General features: G+C 43.6%; 1 protein-coding gene across 2 annotated transcripts in view; it reads left to right on the forward strand.

The window, feature by feature from the left end:
* The window catches only part of HIPK2 (homeodomain interacting protein kinase 2), a 138,618-nt gene extending 113,303 nt beyond the window's left edge, over positions 1–25,315 (forward strand). For both annotated transcript variants that reach the window (XM_064155471.1, XM_064155472.1), the window contains exons 12-15: positions 1,174–1,455; positions 10,977–11,224; positions 12,231–12,391; positions 14,109–25,315. In XM_064155471.1, coding sequence (XP_064011541.1) covers positions 1,174–1,455; positions 10,977–11,224; positions 12,231–12,391; positions 14,109–14,576 — 1,159 coding nt within the window. In that variant the 3' untranslated portion in view covers positions 14,577–25,315. The remainder of the gene's footprint in view (positions 1–1,173; positions 1,456–10,976; positions 11,225–12,230; positions 12,392–14,108) is intronic.
* The last annotated feature ends 202 nt before the right edge of the window (positions 25,316–25,517 follow it).

Here is a 25,517-nt window from a genome sequence, read left to right on the forward strand (position 1 = left end):
CAGGGTGGCAGTGTCCAGGAGGAACTGGACACGTTCAGAGCGGTGCGGATTTCTGTGGCTACGCTTTTGTTGCCAAATGAGGAGCATAATCTTTTGGAGAAGAGGCTACTCCATGCTGCTCATTGGTATTCAAAAAACACTGCAAGTGCTACAGTGTAGCCATTTGTTATGCAAAAGACCCTGTGTAAGTTGGTATAGTGTGATAGGGCCAGAATGACTTCCTTCTGATGGCTCCCGCCTATTCCTTTTGTTAGCTTTGGGGCCAAGCTTTTGGGTCTCACGCCAGAACAAAACCAGAACTTTGGGGTTTTTTTTCCATTTTTGAATCTGAAAATAGGCAGAAGAAATACAAGGAAGAGAGAAAATGTGGGAAATGAGTGAAATGGGCTTTACTCAGTGTGCTTTTTCTATTGGTGGACAGGTTCTGTGTTCAGATCCCTGATCCAACTGGGCCCTTTCCAGCTGTCAGGGAAACTGAAGTAGGAATAATGGCAAAAAAACAGGACTTGAGAATGTTTTTCTACTGCATAATAAAAAGATTGTTATTTTCTTTCTGATTTATACATGCTGTATCTGCTGCCTCTCATGGGAATGAAATGTCCTCCCATCTGCATGCTGTCATCCATGAGACTCCACTATCCTAGATGAAGCACTGGGCAGGAAATGTTTATTGAAAAGATCTTAAACAGAAAATTAAATTTTCAACTAAGAAAAATACTTCCCTTGATAAATGATTGTCAGTCTCAACAACAAATTCTAATTTTGCCTTAGCTTTTCCTGGCAGAAACAAAAATCCCATCACAATGCATCATGCGAGATACAAGAGAAGGTTATTACCATTTGAGCAGTGCCTGCCAAACTGTGCCTGCCTGTGTTTTGCATGTCTGGGCTGTGTGACTCACCTCTACCTTCCAGGGCAAACTCCTGGGAGGCAGCATTTCTCATTTGGAAATTTCTAGATTTTGTTTGCTAAAAGAAACTACTTCTCAGCCAATTACATGGGTAAGTCATGGTAGGCACTCTGGCTGTTGAAGAAGCGACCACTAATTTTTCAGGCTCCCTGCACTCCATAAATCAGTGCCACTGAGTCAGAGATCAGGAATCCAAAGCCATGGCAATGGGTATCTTAAGCAAACCAGGTTTTAACCAGCTAACAACCTTTCCCTTTCACAGAAATGCATCCACCTATGAAGTGTCGTCCTCTCAGTCCATCAGCTCGCCTCAGCGGTCTAAACGAGTGAAGGAGAACACCCCACCCCGCTGTGCCATGGTGCACAACAGCCCTGCCTGCAGCACCTCTGTCACATGCAGCTGGGGCGATGTGGCGACCAGCACCACGCGGGAGCGGCAGCGGCAAACAATAATCATTCCCGACACCCCGAGCCCCGCAGTGAGTGTCATCACTATCAGCAGCGATACGGATGAAGAGGAGGAGCAGAAGCATGCACCCACCAGGTGAGCAGCGGCTCTCTGCTCTTCTCTGTGTGCAGGACTGAGAGGCAGAGAAGTGCTGGAGCATTCCAGGTGCTGCTGTAGGGGCCCAAGAGCTGTAGTTGAGTTTCGGCACCCAGACTATCTTTTGTTTGATGGGAAAGATACGCAGAGGGTAAAATAATGTCTGAGGGCTCTACAGACTTAGGTGATGTTCCCTACTGTGCTGTGCATTTGCTGTGTGACCTTGGAGAGATGTAGTCATCTCTTCGTACCCCAGTCTGTTACCTGTAAGAGGAAATAATAGTTTTTGCTGTCTCACAGGACTGTTGAGACTTTAGTGGTCCTGTGGTGGCAAGCTTCTTTTAAGTCAGATAGCTGCTTAAAACGAAGACAAAAAGGACATGGATGGAAGGTAACTTAAAATTGCCTTTTCTCTTTCTCAGTGATCAGGCATCTGTGAAGGTCGTTAAATGACACCTTCAATTTGCTCTGTTTTTCATAGTAAGGTCCTAAAAAATAGTTACTGTTTGTGTAATAAACTCTCAAGAACAATGAATACATTGCAAGAGTTTTGCTCAGTTCTGATTGTGCTGCCAAATCATCCCTGAACTGTTGTAAAAAGTGGCAAAAGCAGGTTGCATTTTTGCAGAGAGGCATAGATGAAGCTTTAAAAACAGTGGTGACTGTGTTTTCTCCTTGGAGAACTAACTTACATGAATGAACAGTGCAGCCCAGGACTGCTGCCACTGCTGATCATCTACTGTGGATGAAAGAGGATTTAATTTTCCAGGATTGTCATTTCAGCAACTTTCATCACATCTCATCTGATGCCAGTCACAAGACATCGCTCTGTTTTACAAGATGTGGAGAAGTAGCCTTGAAAACAACTGAATTATTATGTCCTCTTTATGTTGTAACTGAGCTAGGAGTTCTATAACCTTATCTTTCCAGTATTGTTGAGAGAGAACTTATTTATTTATTTATTTATTTGGATTTCCATGGCAAATTTCCCTGTAATCACTGGAGATAGCTATCTGTATCTCTGTGCCGTGGTGATAAGTGAAGCACTGCAAATGCGTGGAGAACAAATGAGATGCATTTGGCCCCAAGGAGCTAAAAATCAGTAAAGGGAAGCCACATGATTCAGCATCCAGGACTGTGATTTCAACCTGCCCCAAACAGCCACTGCCACTTTCCATTCCCTTTCTGCCTACCAGCAAACTCCACCAGGCAGCAAGAGCTCAGTGCCTCTTAAATTCAGGCTTGTCATGAATAGAGTAGTTGTTGTAAGGAATTGATGACAGAACAGTGTAAATGTACCAATAAATAAATAACTAATTGCTACAATATTCCTTAGTTTGGTAGAGGGAAGAAGGCTTCTTTCCAGAAAGTGTTGAAAGCAGGTCAGGAAGTTAGGAGTTCTATAAATAAGAAATTCCCACCTCCAGGGCTCCTAAGGGAAAGGAAAGCACGACAAAAGGGATGATGAAAACTAAGGTGAGGTGGGGCAGCATGAAGAGGGAAGGTATCTCAAGAGTTGTGGGAGCTGTTTGCAAGCTTCTTTACCCATGGTGCTGATGCCAGGCTTTGGAAAATGATGTTCAAATACTTAGACTTGCTATCTTAGTGACATCTTGGGTCCAGAGGAGGGTGGAAGGAAGACGTAGCATCCCATAGCCACTTTGTCAACAGTTGTCTCCTCTGCTTCAGTTTTGTTGCCATATGACCAGTTTCTTTCCTCAACACCTCTCTAGGGAGACAGACAGAACAAAGTTCTAAAAAACGTCTGGAAATCGAGTTGGGAATTTGGGGTATTTAAATATTTGGGCAAGGACTGCTGAGGGATTAGGAAAGTAGTCCCAGTAGCTCGACTTACATAAACAAACTGGCTTTGATATGACTAAAACATATTCAGGACACGTTTCTGCCTGGGATCAGATCCCTGTCTACTTTTTGTATCCATATGGCATATCTGTACAGAATGCCAGGGTGCCAGCATTCCCGGAAGGCCATTGCTTAAGAGCTACATTTAATTTTTGAGCCATTTAGAGACATTTCACGTGGACATGGGCTGTTCTCAGGCACCTTTTGGAACTCCAGAGTGAGCTAAATTGCCTCTGCAGGTGTAAGCAGAGTGAGTGGAGAATTAGAGGTAGAGAAACAGATGGAAAACAGCATGTCCAGAGTGATGATTTTTGGTTAAAGTCTCTGGGAGAGTGAAATCAGCTCACTCAGTGCCTTTTGACCTGAGCAGAACTAAGGTCAGATTCTCAGCTGGGGTAGGAGTGTAGCTTCCAGTTAAGGAAGCCATTAGCAGCATTTAATGCCAATGAACTTCACCCCTGCCAAACTTGAGGTGCTTCTCATTAAAAGTGTAGGAAAGTACCTCCAATTTTTCTTACTTGCTTACTTTTTTGGCTCCAAGAAAAATGAGAGTGACAGTGAAATATGTGCTTTAATGTTTTAGGTTCCAAGTCAAAAATGAACCAGTGCAAAGAATGCATTTTCTCACCCATATCTATGCAAATATTACCCTATTGGGCAGTAGCTGTGGAGGAGAAAAATACAGAATTACTTGAAACAGGCTGTTGGTCACATCTTAACAATACTTGCTTTTTCTACATTAGAATGCAGAAATAGTGTGGTACTTGACAGATCACACTTAAATGCTTGGTCCCATCTTACTGATAGCAGTGGTGACTTTATATTCACTTCACTGGCATAGGATCAACTCCTGAATTTGCTACAGCACTTTATTCTCTTATTTCCTATGGGGTTAGAAATTGCTCTTTGACCCATGAGACTAAAATTGTTTCTTTTAGCAACTGCTCAGTGAGAGAGATTAGAGCTACCTGTGGTTGTGAGAAGTAGTAGATCCCTCAATGATGTAAGAGTTTACAAGTCTCAGTTTAAGAGGGACTGGTAATGCTGATAAAATATGATATTGCTGATGCAGTAAAGGAGCCCTACAGATAGTATTTACTCTGGCAGAAAAGCAGAGCAGCAGAAAGAGCTTTACTCGTACAGGCAATGCGAATCTTTTATTGGCAAAAGAAGAATCTGTAGAATTCGGTGTAGTATGGATAGAATTTTCCTTTTCCTAATGAAAAGCACAGATGTTCAAATAGGATGTTTATGAACTACCAGCTCACCAGGCAAGCAGGCCAGCACACTACCCATCTTTTTTTTCACATGTGCTTTACACTGTTGGTGAATGTAGCTTGGTGTAATCCTTTTAAAATCAATAGTCAGCTGACAGTGTTGGGCGCTATTGCATAAAGGTGCTGGGGAGGTGAAGTGAAGTGGGCTTTGGAGGACCTGCTCAACGGAATCTTGTCAAAGGGGGCCATCTACTGGGCCCCTGTCCTGGATCTGGGGCAGAACCATGAGGAGGGACCTCAGTCAGATTTTCAAGGGGCAAATTCCTGATTAGAAACCTCCATTTGTGAAAACCAGTGCTTTTTACAAGCTATATTGAGATTTTCCTGGTAATATCCCCAGTGCAGTGAAATCTGTAGAAGTTTCAAAACTGCAGAAAATGTTGACTTTTATTTAGCAGGGAGAAACTGTTAGAGGATCAATTAATTAAGGGGAAGACTCTTTCTAGTTTAATAGAGGCTTTTTATTTCTTTCAAAATAGGGGCAAATGATAGGTATTGTAAAAAGAAATTAGTGGAATAAAAAGGGAACATTTTTTTATTGAATGAAGTTGTTTTACTTGCTTTCTGTTGCCCACAAAGTTTTGACTTTTTGTCCTGAAAAGCAGGAGCAAAAAATGGGTATATAAGACATATTATATGAATAGGAAACAATATCACCCTGTTTATTTATCACCAGCAAATTTCTAGAGTCTTTGTTCAGCATCCCATACAAAGAGACTTTACAGGCCAAACTGATATTTCCTGCTGTGCTGTAAGACAATACCCTAACTGTTGTTTATTCTGTAAGGAAGAATTTCAGTCTATTACCTGTAGAGCACTGAGAAGAGAAAAACAGAGAGAAGACTTGATATTTTCCTTACGAATTTACTCAGGTTTGTCTACTTGCTCTTGCAAGAAAGTCGACCAGACAGACAGACTGACGGTGTAACTGGGGCACATATTCAGGTAGTTGCAAGTAACAGGGGTTAAGTATTACCCAGTGTGCAACTTCACATGGTGCAGTGAATCCTCACTAGATTAAATACTTCTGTAGCTTAGAACTGGAGAAAAGTAAAGCCTCAACTTTTTCAGAGTAGGGAGACCCAAATATGCCGTGGAATTGTGACTGGGAAGGAGGAAGGGCGTACACTGAGGGAGGAATATACAAGGCTGCAGTGGTGGTGCAGCAAGAGATGTTTCCACATCCAGCCAAGGGACACATCGCAAGTGTGGGAGGAGAAGGGACTGGAAGGAAAAGCAGTGGAGGTGGCTCTTGTGACATGCCTAGATGACTTTCCATGAAAACAGTGAGTGCAGCAGCTAAGCAAAACATGGTTGTGTACTGGAAACAGTACAGTGATGGCCTCCATGTGGCTGTTTTTGAGGATGCACACACCCCTAAGAGGCAAGAGAGCTGTTTACTTCTGCACTGCCTGCTCTGCCTGTGCTGGTATCATAACACCTCTCCAGCATGGTTTTCCATGGCATCCTGCCTTGCTGGGCAGAAAAGATTGATCCAGCTGTTGTGCAGTCATACTGGGGAACTGCCTCATTGGCCATCTTCATTGGCACAAAATTCCTGCAGAGATGTTTTTTTTGCCTCTCTCTTGAGACAGTTATACCTTGAGATCTCTGTGTGAGTCCCATCTTTACAATAGATCATAAGCTGAAGAAAGTCATTATTTGCCTTATTCACATTATAGTGCAATGGTAGTGGAGCCTACTCCAGAGGACTTGAATTCTCTTTAAGCACAGAAACTGCTAGCAGGCACAAAGCAGGTGGTTTTGCCAACTTGCTGATGTGCATGTGTGAGTCAAAATACCATTTGTAATTCTCTTCTGACATCTGGCCTATTGTGACTATGTTATGCTGTGCATATTAATGCACTGACTTTGCATAGCAGTATATTGAGTAACCATGGTCATTCAGTAAAAAGACACACCAACATGCAACTAATACTTAAAACAATAAAAATAGACAGTAGCTCTCTCAGCAAACCTTCAGCAGCAGGACCTTTACAACCTGCTAAGCAGTTCAGTTTATATGAGAGGGGTGCACGCTCTCAGCACTGAGCTATGCATGGCACAAGATTTCAACACAAAGAGAGCAATTGCAGTGTGAGTTTTGTTATCTGACTCTGTACTTGCCTAGAATAGGTGGATTATTCTGAAGTAGCAGTCTGAAAAGGTTGCATGTTACCAAGGTTTCAGAGCCCTGGGACAGAATTTTTGTGATATAAAGCTGGAGCATGGTGAATATGCACACCAGCTCAAAGGCAGTTATGCATTCTTCCCCAAAACTAGAAGGCCATGTTGGTGACCCTGGGAACAGAAAACCTCTGCAGCTAGTGTCAGCCACACTGAAAAGTTTTCTTTAAGCGAAATGCCTGATGGAGAATTTCCCCCACTAAACACCATTCACTTTTTCTGAGCTTCTGGTGTAACTCAAAATACACAAAGAGAAACGGTCCGGTTCATGCAGTGCTGTCCCATAGCAAGCTTTTGGGCTGGGCCTTAAGCAAGTAGAAGGCATCTCTAGTTGCATTGTTACAAAAGCTGTTGTCACTGCCCTTACTCGTGGCTGTCTAGGTGGTTTCAACATTGTTTTATCTCTTAATTCAGCATCTTCTTTTCCTGAATTTCCTTTCACTTTCTGTCCTCATCAGCTGTTGGTAGCACCTTTCCATTAACAGTATCTCAGATGCCCACCTTAGTTTCTTACCTAGTGCCTCCGCACAAACTATCGTCTTGTCCTGCTATCAGACTTTTCCTTGAGATCTTCCCGTGTGAGGAATAGAAACCCACACTCTGCTCTGTACTCACAAAGGTGGTATCTGTTAGAGAGCTGTCTCCAGGACCTGCTTCTGCAACAGTTAAAAGGCACAGTTGTGCTCTCTGTCTGCATAGTGGACAGACCCAAGCTTTTGTGTCCAAGTTTAAGAACAATCTCTTTGGGACCGGGTAGGAATGGGCTACCACTCATAAACTAGTAATAAACTTACAAAACAATGCATGTTTTTTTCCAGCTGCTGTTCTGAAGGGGAGAACAGAGTTTCAGCCATAGAGGGTTGAAAAGTCTTTCTGGTTTACTGCTTTTCAGTCTGTGCAGATGGATTTGATACCACTTCGGTAATCTTCCCCTCTCCCTCCTCTGAAGACTTTAAATACTCTTACCAACATAATGCAGGCAGGCACAGGAACTGACCAACTCTCAGCACTACTTAAATCACAGTGATGTATGCTGCTTGCAGGAAGGAAAGCAGTTGCCAGCCTTGGAATGGGCTTCAGGGGGCAAGACTTTTAGTAGTATTTCTCTGTGTAAGCACAAACCTCCCCGAAAGCTGTGGCGGAGTTACAGGAATATAGTAAGGTTGCTGAACAGGCAAGTGCTGTGTCAACAGGTAGAGGCTCTCAGTCCTAATAGCTTGCAAGCAGGGAAGGCAGTACATCAGCCTGGACCTTGTATTGCTGTGAGGTGGAGAGAGCAGCTAAGTCCTCAAAGGAAACTGGATGGAGGATAGTTGCTGGCTAGCAAGAAGACATTGAGAAAGGGGAACAATAGCACTTCTGAGCTGAATTTTCAAAAGCCCTTGTTTCTGCTTAACATGTGTGTTTAAGCCTCTGAATCAACTGATTTTCAGCATGAACTGGGCCTTTGATGCTTTTGAAATTCCCACCCTGAATCTCTGAGGCAGGCAGGTGGCAAGCTCTTGGTGTGTGTGAATAGGACTGACTTCACTGCCTGCTCTAACATTAACTGCAGTTGTTCTCTTTCCTAAAGACAAAAATCCACTGCTTTTGATGGGACTCCTTATGCACTTGAAATGGTGTAGCCTGCTGGATCAAGAAGCTAATCACTTGGGCCTTAATCCTTCAAATATTTACCCATGTGGCTTAGCTGTGTTACTGGAACAGTCCAGCTGACTTTGAATGACACATTAGTAGCACTGAGAAGTTGTGTAAGGCCTGGCAGGACCACAGCTCTGGTCCTTTTTCAGTTTCTCATCCACAAAATCAGTTTAATATCCTGCTACGGTCCCTTTCTGAACAGGTTTAGGGGTTGGGTCACTTACTCATTTAACCATGTGGATCTACTGGATTTCTTTGTAACCTAGACGCTGTAACACTGTGCAGAGGGCTCTTAGTGGTCTCGGCTCTTTGACAGCACTCAATCAAACTGCTGAAAATTATGCCTATTCTAAAACAATAAATAGCACAGCTTACACTGGAAATTACCTTTCCAGTTCTACAGCTCAGCCTTTCTTTGTCAAGTGTCAGCTGAGAGCAAGTATTTCCAGTTCAGCAGCTCAGCCACTTACATAAGGAAGGAACTGTAAAAGAATATCTAGACCTTATCAGTTGTCAGAAAACTCTTTAGTGACTTGATTTTCCTTTATAAAATGTGATAACTGTCAGAGGTAGGGAATAGATCTCTCTTCCCAACTGGCAGCCAAGGGTAGCTGCAAAGGGCAAGCAGTGTGGGTACTCATAAACGTGTGATTACAAGCATTTCTGCTGAAGGAGAGAGGAATATTGATACAATATTCATCATTTCTATTGGCTTAATATTCTTCTTTCATAGCACCATATCCAAACTGCTACATCTTTCTTCACATACACTGGTTGTCCATCTAAGATAACACTGTTGCTCTTTCCATTTCTAATTCAGTGCTCTTCAGCTCCTTCTGGAAAGACAGAATATGAGGGTTTGCTGTCATAAACCTTGCCTGTTGAAAAGGTCGCTGCTCCTGTAATCATTGATTTCAGCTGCCAGCTTGCTGTGCAATAGCTTCCCCTCCTTCTCTGTCACCTGTCCTGTTTCAAGTGTCAATGCTTTAGGAGAGCAGGGGCCTCCCAAGGCTTGCTTTTCGTGGCACATAGAACAACATGGTTTTGTGTCCTCTTCAGGGCACACTAGCATCCTGTGATGATAGCCTAGGGAAAGTCTGTGAATGCAGCACCTCAAGGCATTATTTAATGGAGAAGGTGATAGCTTTTCAGTTACAAGTCTTGGGAGAGAGGTGGTGAGTTGCAGGTTGTGAATGTTGATGGAGAGGCTTTGGGAGAGAGAATCTGAAGGGAACCCACCAGTGCTTCTTTAGTGATTAAATAAGGAAACAAGGTCCATGGAAAGAAACTGTTCTTAGTATCTGCTCCCCATCTTTCCCTGGGTAGGAAGTGATGTTAAGACCAGGGAACAAACTGCTCCATCACAAGCTAAGACCAGATTAAGCAGCTGTTCCCTGGTCTGGTCTGACTGGAGTGAGAGAATGGAGGGAAGACTCCATAGGAAAGGGATCTTTCTCTTTTTAAAGTGCACACTCAAGCATTAAAGAGATAGATCCCTTTTCCTTCATGGCATTCCTGTTCCTGTTGGGGCTGTTTCCACCATTAAGCCTAATTACTTAGCTTTTTATGTGCTATCCATTTCTTTTCATCATTTTAAAAACTTCAGTTGCCATAACAACATAATGCAATCAGTGAAACATAGCAGCTATTTTCTGTAGTCAAGGTCTGTGCACTGTCAAGGATGTGAGCCATTTAAGCAAATCTTCACCATCCCCCTCCCTCCTCTTTCTCTCTCCCTCTTTTTCTCCCTAAGCAAGCTCATAACAGGAAGGAGAAACCATCAGGAATAATTAGACACAATAGCAGAGCAAATCCCAATCGTACTCATACAGTCTAGTCTAATGAACTTCTAGCACTAATCTTGGAAGTGTTGACGTTCCCTTTTTAATCACTTTTTTGATGTCATAGATAGATTAGCTGCAGCAGGACCTTGCTAATCCACACCAGAGCCAGGAGACTCAGTGCCTGTTTAGAGAAAGAAAACCAAAAGCATTATATACTTTGCTCTTTTTTTTTTGTTGTTTTTGCCATTCTTTCTTTAATGTTAAGTTTTTATTGAGAATATATATGCCCACTGTACCATTTGGTAAATAGCATGGTGTGCATTTAGTAGATTCATGAGATTTAAGCATGGAAAGTTGTAACATCTATTATTAAATCATTGCTGGAAGGCTGGGAGAAACTGCCACTTTTTTGTGTGGGTGGTGAGACTTGCAACAAAGCATAGTATAACTGCTGGGCTTCTACTGCACTCATATATAAAAAGCAGTCTGAAAATAAATCTGGCAGTCTGGTTCAGTGCTATTCTAAGCAGTGTGAATATAAGATCTATTCCACAACATCTTGCTTATTCCTTGACCTCCATGAAGGCTTTCCTGGAATAGCAACGACTGAGTTTTGAAGCCTGGGATTTGGCTTAAGCAGCCTCTTTCTGGCTGAGCACTGAAGGGTGTGCTTTGCCTTTATGGAGCTAATCTGCTGCAGGCAGTCTTCTGGTGGCTTCCAGGCTGACTATTGCTCATTCACTCTTTCTGCTTGTGTGCTTTGTTCCAGCACCTTGTCCAAGCAGAGGAAGAACGTCATCAGCTGTGTCACCGTGCATGACTCTCCCTACTCCGATTCCTCCAGCAACAACAGCCCTTATGCCGTGCAGCATCGTGCAGGGCAGAATAACGGGAACACCTATGACACCAAAGGGGTTCCAGAGACTCACTGCAGTGGGAACCCCCGAACGATCATCGTGCCACCACTGAAAACCCAGGCCAGTGAGGTGTTGGTAGAGTGCGATAGCCTGGCTCCAGGTAAATTGCACCTCTTCCGTCAAGAGAATTAGTAAGAAATAAATGATTTATCTTGGAAGAATCTCATTGTTCGGTTTCATTTTGTTTGTTTGTTTTGTTTTCCAAAGAAACCATGCTCCTGCCCTTCTCTCAAGTGACACATCTGTTCTTGGGGGCCATAGGGCATTATTTACGTGCCCTGGTATGCACAGGAGTCACGGGGCAAATGTCAGTCCCAGTTACTTCTGTACAAACCCAAGAACAGGATGCAGTCTTTAGCTCAGCGTTTGACTTGAAAGGCTCCCAAATACAAGTGTGAACCTTTGCTGCCTAGCTTTCCATAGGTTTGCTTTAAAATGGGTGAGGTAATGAAAACACGTGTGCATTGTCATCCAGACTTGGTGGTGTTTCTGGGAAGAACATTTCCCCAGGCCCTTCACTGTGAACAGATAAGGTTTGCTTATCCAAAGACTCCACAATACTAGATAATACAATGTGTTCAGAAGAGGCTTGTGGTGGAAGTCTGGCTCAAAGCAACTGGCTTTGGGCTGCTTGGCAGTCCTTTATTTTGGCACACTGCTGAGGTATCCAAAGGCCCAAAGGGTGAGCTCCATACTAGCTCCTTGTCCTTCCCTTCCATTCCTGCTCACCAGGAGGTCAGACAAGCCACATTTTGGTTTCTATGCTATGTGCACTGTACTTTCCTTCCTCTCCTTGGGATTTGTACCTGCATTGTACAGTTCTGCTGGCAGAACATTTTCTCACGTTCCTCAAGGGTCTATAAAGCCTTCTCCTGGCCTAGTTTGGGTCCAGATGTCAGGTCCACTTGCCTGCCTCTAGGATGACAGGCTGGCCATGTATACGAAGCACTGCTGAGGTATTCTGTTAATTAAGAGAAACCGTTTTCATGTCCTTTTGTATATCTCCTCCCAAAATCCACTCTGGAGGAGATTCAGTGAGGAAGAGGTAGGATGAGCAATTAAAGAATGTGATGTAAGCTACAAATGTGTTTCCTTTCCTGGCACAGTCACCACCAGTCACCACTCATCCTCCTACAAGTCCAAGTCCTCCAGCACCGTGACCTCCACCAGCGGTCACTCTTCAGGGAGCTCGTCTGGAGCCGTTGCCTATAGGCAGCAGCGACCAGGAGCACATTTCCAGCAGCAGCAACCTCTTAATCTAAGTCAGGTAAGTCAGTGAGACAGATTCTGGTGGTGCACCATCCAGCTCCTCCAGCATGGGCTGTCCTGCTCCAGTCTTATGGTAGTTGGGCCCCATGTCCAGTTTGATTGAGTTGTTTCAACATCACTGCAGAACTTGATCTTCCAGTTCAATCGGCAGAGATAGTGCAGATCTCATCCCTGAGTGGGGTGATGGTACTCTCATCAGGACTTCTGAAGTCAGATGATCTTAACTGTTTGAGTGGGAATCATGTGAGATAAAGTGCAGTGGCTCAAACACAAAGAAGTGGAGCAAGACTGTAGGAAGGACTGAATTCTCCTTTGCTGTTAGTAACCATGGGGAGAGTATCTTCCATATAAAGAGTGTGCATCAGCCTGGCTACAGGATTAAAAGAGAAGTCACCATCAAATGTGACAAAGGCAAAGCAGAGCCTCTATGCATATGCATGGCCTCACGGTAATGAGCTTCATCCATCTTGTGATAAACCTGGACTCAGTCCTGAGCAAATCCTGTTACTTGGCAGCATGCAGTCCTCAAGACATTTCATTGTGATCAAAACACCCTGGGATCTCCCCAGGAGCTTCAGTAAATAATGTCCTTTTCACATACTGCACCTGGGGCCTTCCTGTTCCTCAAGGTGAAGTAATGAGAGTAGGGAATTACAACACATTTGCCAGTGTTTCAAGAGGATCAAGTCTGGAGAGCTCAGAAGATAGTGCTGATTTGAATCTGGAGCTGGATGTAAGCAGAACTGTCTTTTTAAAAGTAAGAGGGAGAAGAATGTCCTCTCCTCTCAAAAATGTAGTTGAAATTAAAAAAATGAAATAAGCTTGAAATACAAGTGAGTGACAATGGAAGAAATGAGCAAGAGCTGTTTCCAAGAGTGAGGGAGGAGTGTGGTTGCTGCATGTCACAGTGTCAGCACAGGGAGACCTTCCAAAGAGGATGAGCGAGCTTGGTAGAAGGAAGTAACATGAAACATTGCCCTTCTTACCTTCTGAGTCCTGCTTTAATGGTTGTTTAATACTCTTGAATACAGATGAGTGGGAAAACTCCTTGACATCATTGTGTAATGCAAAAGAACAACTTGGAGCATCCCTGAAAAAGTACATTGCTCCTTGCCCACTGCAAGCAGTTGCCTGTGCTCAAGAAATTGCAGCTAACTACACGAAGGTACTAGGCACCTGCAGGATCTGTTTGAGCCAAGGGTTTTATCTCCACAAAAAATGAAATAACTACTAACTAAGGAAATCATAACTGCAAAGAGTCAAACTGAGCAAAAATTGATTGCCTGTTCCAGGGGTAGTTTGACTTCATTCCCCCGAGTTGTTAACACACCACATTTCACCATCAGAGAGTTCATTAACAGCAGCTGTGTGTGGCGTGAGGGACTGGACTTGTGGAAGATGTTCCTAGGAGCTCATCATCCAAAGCTAGGTCATTGTGATGGTTGTGCCAGCAGGTCACAGCCCAGACTGAGGGACTCCATTGTCCTTTTAGGGGCCATTTTGGTGAATGTATGAAACCAGAGGGTCTTCTAGGCTTGGGAGGGACCTTTTGCTGTGAGTTGTTTCCAAGAGAAGACTGCAGGGTGTCAGGAAGAGCACAAGGGTCTTCCCTGATGTTGTCCTGGTGTTGTAGGGTGGCTCCCAGACACTGCTGAAGAGGTAAAGAGATGTCTCTTGTCTTGTAACCGCTTCTTACTGTTGCTGTCTTTATCCAGGCCCAGCAGCACATCACGACTGATCGCACAGGAAGTCACCGGAGACAGCAAGCCTACATCACTCCAACGATAGCTCAGGCCCCGTACTCTTTCCCACACAATAGTCCCAGCCATGGTACAGTTCATCCTCACTTGGCTGCGGCTGCTGCTGCTCACCTGCCCACCCAACCCCACCTCTACACATACACTGCCCCTGCCGCCCTGGGCTCCACGGGCACCGTCGCGCACCTGGTGGCCTCCCAAGGGTCTGCACGGCACGCTGTGCAGCACACCACCTACCCTGCCAGCATCGTCCACCAGGTCCCTGTCAGCATGGGCCCTCGGGTTCTGCCCTCACCCACCATCCACCCCAGTCAGTACCAGGCTCAGTTTGCCCATCAGACCTATATCAGTGCTTCTCCAGCCTCCACAGTCTACACTGGATACCCACTGAGCCCCACCAAGGTCAACCAGTACCCTTACATCTAAACACTGGAATAAGGAGCAAGGGATGCACCCATCCCAGGGGAGAGAGCCGGCCGCTTTTGTACTGAAGAACATGACAAACAATGCAATGGGAGACTCGTGTGAAACTTGAATGAAGGAGACTTTAAGGAAGAAACAAAAAAAGAGGAAAGAAGGGAGAGAACCAATTCTACACTTTTTATTTAAAAAAAAAAAAAAAGAAAATTGAAAAAAAAAAGAACAGAAAAAAACAACAAACAAACCAAACACAAAACCCAACCATTCTGCACCAAACTAGAGAGAGAAGCAGAAGGACCCTCCAGTGGGGTCTTTGAAGAACTTCACCAACAGACTTTCAAAGGTTATTTTCATCCAATAGTGAGCTACATTTAGAAATTTGTTGTCCAGAACACCTAAAATTAAATCCATTAGGTTTTTTATCCAATAGGTATAAGGATTAGGAATTTATCCAGCATTTCAAAGGGTTAATACCCCATCTTTGCAGTGGTCTTTGTGTTCCAAAGCATACCTGAGGTTTTGGGATATTCTTTTCTGGAAATATAAAGTAGGTAAGGGAGACGGAGGGGGGAGAAAATGTGGTCCCAGTGCTCTAAATTTGGATCTGGCACTGCCGCCCTTAAACAGCCCTGTGCAAACAGCCCTGCGCGAAACAGGCCATGCAGCACTGGTTGAGAGCAGAAGCAATGAGAATGTTTCTCCCTTTCCTTGAACATGCTGGATAAATCCCTGAGAAATGCTGTTCCTAAACAAGATCTCTAATAATGTATGTTGGGTTTCAGTTGTGTTTCATTTTATTCTATTTGGACATTTTCCTTCTCGATCCCTATCCATTTTAGTAGAGGATGAGACATTCTAGCTGCCCCTCCCCACCCCAGCCCCGGTAGAATGTAGCACTATACAGGTCATAAGCCCTTTTTACTGTTTTGTGTTGAACTTCAACGATACCAATAGACTATTCCTCAATGTGATTGCACAAAGAAAAGTGATATAACATAGGCATGTAACAAACGTGATTGTCCAGGTATGTGCGTGTGCGTGTGCGTGTGTGCGTGCGTGTGTGTGCAGATGCTGCCTTCTCTCTGTGGTGTGTTCCTCGGCACAGCCATTACAACTGTCACAGTCTTAGTTTTACATCATTCCCTCGTAGTGCCTTACCAAACTACAGACGCGGTTTAAGGGTTTACTTCCACTGGTACTCCTAGAAACTGACTGAGGCTGGTCGGAATTTACTCTCGGCTCTTTTTTTGTTTGGTGGTTTGTTTTTTTTGGGGGGGGAGGTGTTATTCTTGCCAATTTTCTTCTTCTGCTGGTGATGTTGTTTTGGTTTTTTGCCCACATGGTGATTCTTAACTCGATGAGGCATTGGGGAGGCTTGTCAAGGTTGGAAGTGAGCATAGCTGGGTGTTTTGTCAAGCACTGAATGGGCTGGAAGTGACTGGGTCCGTTGTGAGACCCAGGGTGACACCCAGAGTGTCTGGGGATTTGTCTATGGACTGATCTGTTTCTGTCCTGTTGAAACTGCAGTTTTCCTCCCTGGAAAATGGATTTTCATTCTGCTCTTTGCCGGTGTTCTTGGTGGAGTGGGAGGACAGCGTCCACCTGTGCTGTCAGATTGTCTGGCTTGTCTGGGTTGTTCTGGAAACAGAATTTTAGCCCATGAAAGGAGGAAGTACTGGATGTTGGCAACATCTCTCACTACATCTGTTGATGGGAGGGGGTCGCGAGAGGGCTGTAGTCCCAAAGCAGCATGAGAAGATCTAGTTGAGCCAGACTCATGTTTCTTAAGTGAGAAGAACTGTAATACACGGAGCATTACCCACTCTAACATAGCTGTGACAGTGTGTGCTTCTGCTCCACCCTCCTCATCTACACCCTGAAAGATTGCCTGCAGCAGTAGAGTGGCCCTAGAGCCAGAGAGCACAGTGGTATAGTGGGTCCTCCAAGCCAAGGAATGCTACATGGTCATCTTATTTTCCAACAGGTTTCCAAAGAGAGCTTTCCTAGAGTTGGGTTTGGTTCAGAGGGAAGTTTAACTGGTAATGGCACTTAGACTGTACCTCAGTATTTGTAAGTGTCTTGAGAGTACCAAGATCCGTAGATATCCTGGGGAGGAAGGAGGGAAGGAGAGAAGAGAGTTTCATAGAATGTTCCCATGATTCCATGAAAGCTGAAGTCTACATGACTGCTTGGTTCTACCCTACATTTCCCTGTAATTAGAGCATGAAGTATATGAGTATTTCACAAAGTGCTGGAAAAGAGCAGGTTCATCAGCAGGGTGGTGAGGGATGGGTTCCCTGGGTGGCAGTGAGGAAAGAGGCTCTCTAAGGTGGGAAAATCAGATGGAAAGACAAGCACAAGTATATTGTGTAGTGCTAAGTGCTTGGCTGGCCTGAGAGAAGAAGAGATCCCAATATGCATAGGCTGTTCATCAAGGCTGCTGTCTTCTGGTAAACCACCAAATAACCTTCCTGGTTGCCAGCTCTGGTTCCTGGGCTACCTTTGCACAGTTTTTTTTTCTCCTGCCCGTCCTTCATTCCAGCACAGTATACTGTAGATGAGGATGTGATCTCGCAGCAGCCTATGCACCTTACCCTCTTCCTTTGGAAAGACAAGAGGTTTCCTTTCATCTGAGGCAGGAACATAAAACCCTGCTCTCTCTCTTGCATTCCTCTCTTCTCCCACCAATTTGGGAGTGAGAGCATCATGCTGCTTGTGTCATGAAAAGGAAAGATGATAATATGTTATTTTATTGTATGGTTATGATTATTATTATATTTTAGTCTGGATTTTAATTGCACACACATTCCTTAATCTTTGTGAGGGGTTTTTGTTGGGTTAGGTTTTTTCAAGCTTAGTATTGTCATTATTGTTGTTGATCTTATTTCTGTTCATCAGTGTCATCAGAAGGGCTACTGTGTTTCTGAAAACTGCAGGAGAAAGGCGAAACAAGATTATCCCAGGAATGAAAACTCTGCCACTAACCTAGGGAGAATGGGACTCTGTGAGGGTGGCTACAGTCTTGAGGGACAGGAGTTATCCTCTGACTCACATCTGCATTTCAGAATAAGTTCAGAAACTTTAATTTGGAGGCCAAAACCAAACAGCAGCTAATGTAATGATCTATCAGGACAGCTAGATCAAAGGCAAGCAAGGCTCTTGGTGCCCTAGAATCCAGCTCACCATCACTTTGATAGGGTTTTTATATGAGATCAAGACCTATTTGTGCTCCAGGCCATGACCATTGGGCTCTTTCGATGAACCCGAGGTCATGCTATATGTTCAGGGTTTGGTTTAGCTAAAGGAGAAAGCAGATGGATGGCTTTCCAGAAACAGGGCTATCAGAGAAGCCCTGGCGGAGATGTGAGTGTGGCTCTCAGTCCCATCACTGGATATAGGACACTGAAGGAAGGGTGTTAGCTGAGTGAAGCATGGCTGCAGACAGGGCAGGGTTCCTTGCCTGCTCTTCTACTCACACTGAAGATTAATCAGGTGTCTGCAGGGCTAGAATGCTTGGTTTACTTTTTTTTTTTTTTGGTGGGTGTGTGTGTGTCCCTGATGTAGATTTTTCATTCATTTATAATCATTTGTTGTGGAATTTTACTAAGCTATTCTGGTTGCTAGAGTTTAAATATTTAAGTTTTCATTTGCATTGCCTACTCTGTTAGAATAGGGGGAAGCAGTGACTGAATTTAAACTCCATTAAGAAATGATAGAACTTGAGCAGAGACTTAAAGGTAATCATGCATTTGAGTGCTGGAGAACAGACTTAAACCCTTCCAGTTAATTACTTGTTTATGCACACCTCTGGCCCAGGACTGGTGAAGTGTGGAAGGTTGCAATCTCAATCACAGTAACGTTTTTACTTGTATTAATTGCATTTTCCCTGTGTACCCATCTGACCTGCTCTCCCACACAGGCTTACGTCTGATTCTGGGGGAGCTGTTACAACAGAAGTAGCAGGAAGAAGGGGGTGCAGTGCATATCAGAAGAGCCACCTCTCACGTTGTCCGTCCTGGAGTTGCTGATCTGCCAGCTGTAGATAGTCAAATGATTGTGGTAATGGACACTGTGATTGTGAGAGATGATTAGCACAGCCATCAAATTGCTTTGATGGTGCAACACTGCATGAGAGCTGTGGTTTCTGGTGGGTATGGGGGAGCTGGTCGACACCTCCTCCCTCATCCTTGTATAAAGGCATAGTATGGAAAAAGGTGTGGTGTGGTTTGTCACAGAGGAAACACTCATTTCATCATAGGAAGCAAAAGATTTGCATGCTGTCAGTGCTACAGCCAGTTTTGATTTACTTGCAAAGTCCTTTGGAGATGAAGTGGGGTTGATGTGGTTGGGTTGGAGTTCTTCGTGTGCATGGGGTAAATTGCATGGAAACTTGAGAGGGAAGGTGAATGTTTAGATACTGGAAGTTTTATGGGCGGCTTATGGCTGGTGCAGTGAAACAGTGATCCCTTTCCCCATCATCTCGTCCTGCATTCTGTGTATGTGGGAAACAAAAGGAACCATGGATACTACCAAGCCTCACAGGCAGATGTTCAAATTCCTGCTGTGAAACTAGAATGCAGGAGAGAGGGGAGAGAACCATGAGCAGAATGGAAAACCCAGTAGATGCACCTCTCACTACAGACTGGGACAAATCCAGTTGTTTCAGCAAGAAAACACAATTGCATCTTCCTTGGCAGAGTTGTACCCACTTGTGACCAACAAATTGGGCTTTGGCAGGTCTCTTTCTTTCTGTCTTTCTCATTTTCAGTGGTTTTGTTGTAATAGGTAAAGCACTTCAAGAAAGGGATGATTCTGTCTGTGACAATTTTGCTTTTTTATAATTTCAAGGAATTGTTTCTTCTAAATTTGGGTTGAAGGTTTCAAAATGTGAGTAATAAACCTGTTTTCTTCTTTAACCAAAGACACTTTTATTTGGAGCGAGAAAGAGACACACAGCCACTCCAGAAATGAAACAAAGCCATGAGTCATGACTGCCAGGCAATGGGGATACACTGTGGAACTCCATCTTTCCTTTCTCTTCTTTTTCTGCTTCTCTCTCAGATTTCTGTTATCATTCCTAGTAGCTAGATTGATGAGCAGAGAAATTCTCACTAAATATTGCTGCTAATGTAAATGGTAGGGGATGGTGAAAACTTTTCTTTCATTAGGGTTCACATTGATTAAAGTGCTTCGGTGATGACAATGCAGCGTGGAATTGGTGAGGTGCATAGTGGGGACAAGATTCCAGATGCGCTGCATCTTTCTGTAGTGTCTCCTTCTCTGGATTTAGGATGCTGGCTTTATTCTGTGGGTCAGACCCCAAACAGTGCTGCCGTGGTCAAGTCAGGTACAGCTGGCCAAGGCTATTGGACTTAAGTATGTATTTTCCCATGGCTTGGCAATCAGCCCATCAGAGATCTGCAGTGCTGCCTGTGGGCCAAATCCTAGATACTTCCAGGCAAGGTCTGCAGAAATAATCTTTGTTGAGGGTAGGAAACACAGAAGGTAAAAATGTGGGAAGGGAATTATTTCTGCCATCCTGCTGACAAAGCTGTAACTGCTGTGGTCCTATTTGCTGTGAGAGCTTCAAAGCAGTTGATCTGCAGTCCTGGGCACTCATCCATGTCACCCCCCTCCCCCATCCCTGAGTCTTGCTGACATTCCTTTGAGGTGGGCCTGTGTCCAAAGCACATAGAGTCCTCGGCTTACTTCGTGTGGCCCACCTGTGTGCCTACAAATCATTTTGCTCCTTCTGTACTCAAGGGGAAGATGAGTCTGTGTTACTGAGGTTCCCCCACTGCTGAACTCCAGAAAAGCTGCCTATGTGAATGGGGAGAATTTTCCCCTCTGCTGCAGATGTTGAGTGAGGTCATGTTATAGTGGTGCTCGAAGTGATGGTGGCAGTGCTGTTGTAAATGGGTGCATGTATGCTCCTTGCTGGAGTGCTGCACTGGACAGGAGGCATTGGGTTCTCCAGGCTACTCCTTGTCCCCGTGGTCCATCCTTCCCACCATTTAGGAATGCCACTACTTGTGAGGGACACTGTGTCCTCACCTCCCACCCTACGCATGCAGTGAGATGGTGGCCCCTTGCAGTAAGTCTGGGCACTGTGCAGAGGAGCACTGCTAACTGAGGGCTCTGCACTGGAGGTGTCTTTTTCCCCTGTGACAAACATAATGGCCAGGAGTGACCTCAGAGGTAGTAGTTCCCTGTGAAGAGCTGCTGATGCAGGTGGAGGTGTGAGAAACAGACTGGAGCTAAGATGCACTGAGCTCTGTGGATGTGAGATGCTTTCAGTGGGCATTTGCCACGTGTCGGGGTGAGACTGGAGTGGTCGATTGGCTTGGCTCTTCAGAAGTCCTGTGAAGCATGCTAGGAGCCTTTGTGGCCAGCGTTCATGGTTCGAAACTCCTGTTCCTCATTTACGGGTTAGCTTTGTCCTTCCAGTTTTAGCAGTGCTGCTATAACAGACTATTCATGTGTGTTTGAAGAGAACGTTTTTGTTTTGAATCGTTTGCTTACCATAGTTAATCTAAGAAAGGCAATACTAAAGGTATATTTTTTTCCAAAAAATGATATTTTGTACTGCACTGATAAATATTGTGACATCTCTGTTCTTAACTCTTTTTGCTGTGAGGGGAACTGTGTGCAGATTCACACAAACCTTGTAAATACTCACGTGTACTTCTGACAGCCAGGGAGTTTTATTTTTAACTTCCTTCCTTCCTTCCTCCTTTTTTTTTTTTTGTTGTTGTTCCCTTCCTTTGCTTCTTTCCTTCTTCTCTTTCTCCCCTTTTCTTTTGTTTCATTTCCTTTCCTTTACTCCTTCTTCCCTTATTCCTTCCAACAAGGTTTCCTCTTTGAAACAGAAAGCAATGGGGCAACAGTGCTCAGAGCAAAAGCTAAGCTCATCCCACTTTCAGAACGTAGCCAAGGAGTTTTTGCAGTGCTGGCACAGAGTTTGTGTTTACTGCCAATGTATTTTTTTTTCCCACCAAACTGTTTAGAAAGGAGTAAGACAGGTAGAAAAGCTTTGGTCTGGAATTCTGATCAGAAATGTTACCCTTCTGTTTTGTGGCACCTCCAATTTTTCTTTTGTCTTCTTTTTCTTAAAAAAACTGAAATCATTTCAAAGGCTTGTCACAGGCTTGCTTGCCTGAGCTCTAGGCCGGCCAGCAGCAGTCCTGGGGGCACATCTGGTGCTCCAGGACCACTGGCACCTTTGGAAGCAAACCCACTGATCAGGATTCTGGATTCTGATTGCTTCAAAAGGTTTCCCCCAGTATTGTGGGACACCTTTGGTTTTTTAAAGAAGGATTTAGATACACTTATATTACACAAACTGTGACCTAATGGCAATAATTACCTCAATTGTGGGCATTCATCCTGGTTTTAGCCTTTTTGAAAACATGTAGCCAGCTTGAACTTCAGTTCAAAGACTCTGAACTCCCCGGGGGCAGAATAGCGATAAATGCCCACCCTGGTCATTGTTGCTTAAGCGAATTCTGGAGACAGTGAATCTTTAAAAAGGAAAAAAAAGAAAAGTAAAACCAAGGAATAGATTACTCTTTTATGTATTTTAATCAATTGTGATGTTAAAATGCACATGTAAGTATATATGTTTATAGCTACTGTAAAATGCTTTGGCCTTCTAGAAGATACTTAATGAGTCACATTTTAAACCAATATGAACTGAATAATAGACTGTGGCTACTTAGGGAGTTTTCTGGCTACATTTTATAGTTAATACAGTGTTTTATAGTTTACATTTAAACTGGTACTTTTTAAGGGAACTCTTGTGTTTATAAGTGACACCTTTGACAACTCAGTATAGCTGCCTCTTCTTAATTTTGCCCAGTAAAAATGGACAAGTGTGTCTTTAATATGTATATTCTGTTTTGAGATATAACATAGTGTTGGGAAGTCAGATCAAGTAATCCACTGTATTCCAAACTCTGGTTGAAAAAGCACTCCACCCACTTTGAAGATTCAGTCCAACAGATAAGCTATTTGTTTGTTTGTTTGTTTGAATGACATATTTTATCAGGCTCCTTGGGTTGAAGCAGGGAGCACCGTACTAAATTCACTGTTCTATGTAGAATCCTCATCTGGATGAAGATACCCACTTCAGGAGAATGAAGGATATTCAAAGGAAGGATTGTATTGTATTGTTGATAAATTATTAGCCAAACAATTCCTGAGTTAGTGAATGCTGACTTTTATTTGGGGAGGGGGGGATGTGTATGTGTGTGCATGTGACAGCCACTTAGAGCAATGCTGTAATTTGGCTTGCATCTGTTCACCCCTTTCTTACAAATGATGCTCACCACCAGAAATGTTTGAACCAGTAAACAAAATTTGAAGTCCAATGACCATCTCCTTGTCAGCTCTGTTTTCTCAGCCCTTGCTGGTTTCCGTCAGCGCTGTCTGCCTGCTGCTGATACCCTGCACTTTGCATTTTGGTGTATCACATTCCCTCTGCCCTGGTGTTGCTTAGCTGTCTAGTTTTGTCTGTTGTGTTCTTTCACTTGAGTAACCAATGAACATGGTATAAATGTCTGCTGGGCAAAATGGTACTTTGAGGTCATGGAAGTACAGGAGTTGGCATTTTAAAGTGTGTATATGTACATGTGAAGACCAGAGCTTTAGTCACAGAGCTCAGGTACTCTTAGGAGGGCTCCCTGTGTGTGTCTGTCATGGATGACAGGGCTGTATCAGTCAGCTTAGAGCAGAGGAAGCGAAAAGGAGCAACCAGTGATGCTTTGCAGTTGGGTGCCTGTGCTGCTCCCAGTACAATCAGTGGTGGGGGGGCCTGGGGAGTTCACTTGCCTCCTCCTCCTCCCTCAGCACCATTCAGGCGTGCCATGCCCCCCCCCCATCATCCACATAACCAAATCAATAATGTGTCATGTGGCAAGCCAGCACTGTCAGCAGCACTCCAGCCAACTGGAAAATGTCCACCCTTTCTCACCGTGCAGTGCCACCTAGCCAACAGGCTTTGCTGCCCTTGGCACCCGCTTGGTCTTCTCTTCTGGGGGCAGTCAGGCTCACAAATACCAGCACACTCAAATGAAGGAGCCACAGAGTCTTTTTGAATACTTTGGCTTGAAGCTTGTTAGCCAAGAAGGGGTTTCCAACACTGGCGACCCATGTCCCATAGGATCTAGATGGTTACATGTAGCACCTCTGCCCTCAGCAAGGAAACACGCTTCTACAATGCTTCCACTCATGTGGTTACATACAACACTTCTGCCTTTTCTTTTTCACCTCATTTATCCCTAGTTTGGTTTTTTTCTTTTCTTTTCTTGGTTTTGTTTTGTTGGTTTGGGGTTTTTTTGTGTGTTTTTTTGGGGGTGGTGGGTTTTGGGTGGTTGGTTTTGTTTGTTTGTTTGTTTGTTTTTTCTCTGCATTCTTCTCAAAATGAAACTTCCACAGATATTCCAGAGCACAACCATTTCAGGTGTGAAAAAAAGATCTCCTCATCCCATGTTTCACCAACAGAGCAATCAAGGTGTTTTGGGTACCAGATTCGACTCGGGCAGAACCAGAATGTAGCCTGTACCTTTCATACCAAATCCAATTTCTGAAAGGAGAGGAAGTGTCATTAATAGCTTTATTAAAGGAGTGCGTGAGAGAGAGAGAGAGAGAGAGAGAGGGAGTAAGACAGGGAGCAAGAGAGAGAGAATAAAGAAGGGCATCTCGGAAAGTGAAGAGTCTAGACTTGGGGTAGTTAAAGGCGAACCAATAGGTGAAACATTTGTTCTTTTAATCAGCCACAGGATTCTTTTAAAAACAGGAGAGGGGAGATGGAGGGAATGTTTTATGCCTTTTGGCTGCCCACAAGCCCAGCATACTCTGGATGGAAAGTGGAAGTTAATATACACTGCACCAAAATCATTAAGAGGAAGAGAGAGGAGGAAAAAAGCTGTGAAATGCTATCATCTCAGCCCAGTAACCCCACGAAAGCCCTGAGCCGTTGTGTTCCTTCACTGTACGGTTTCTGTAATAAGAGTGTTAATCCATGTTAATCTTTGTGAAAATTATGGTGTGCAACAGTATTTTCTTGTGTACTGCTTTTTTCCTATGTGGATTGTCCCCTTCTGTTTTCTTTTATGCTTCCTTTTTTCTTTCTTTCTTTCTTTTTTTTCCCCCCCTTTAATTTGGTAATATGTCTTCTTTTAAAAGAAAAAAAATACAAAAAACAAACTGATGTGTTGTAGACCTATATGTAACCTATTCCTTAGTCTCATATTATAGGTATGTTATAAGAATGGATATTTTACTTGGCTTTAGAATGTTTTACAAGAAAACTAATTCTTAACCAATCAAGTTCTTGCTACTAAAAAAAAAAAATGCTTGTGTTTTTCATCATGACGTTGTGTGCTTCTAATTAATAATCATTTTCGTTGTAGAAAAATGGAGTGAATTTATATTAGTCTTGGAAACTAATAATAGCATTGTAAATTTATGAGATGATTTTAACAGAAAATACATTATAGAAGAATATAGTTATTTTAATTGTAATATTACTAACTGTAGGGTGAGAAAGGAGGTCCCGTTGTGGTGAACTATGTTATAGCTTGTTATTCACGGTTTCTTTTTGATCATTTTTTTTTTTTGGGTCTCTGAGGTGAAACGAGTTATTAATCAGAATTTGTAAACTCACATATGCATATTGTATATGTGTAGAAATGTAATCACACTTTGTCTTGGAATTACATTAAACTGTTTTAAGTCACTGCAAAGTTTGTGTGTCTGTTTGTCTTCTCGCTAGTTAAAAGTTTGTTCTGAACATTTGGTTTGTTTTCAGTTCCTATTATTTAATCTCCTCAGTCTCTTGGAAAAACAACAGTAATAGTATCATTAATAATAAATAGCTCTCCCTTTGAGATGGCATGTTTAGATTCGTGAGATGTATGGGTTTTTTCCCAGGGCAGAGGAGCATCT

This window comes from Pogoniulus pusillus, chromosome 15 (genome assembly GCF_015220805.1).
Source record: "Pogoniulus pusillus isolate bPogPus1 chromosome 15, bPogPus1.pri, whole genome shotgun sequence".
NCBI classification, from domain to species: Eukaryota; Metazoa; Chordata; class Aves; order Piciformes; family Lybiidae; genus Pogoniulus; species Pogoniulus pusillus.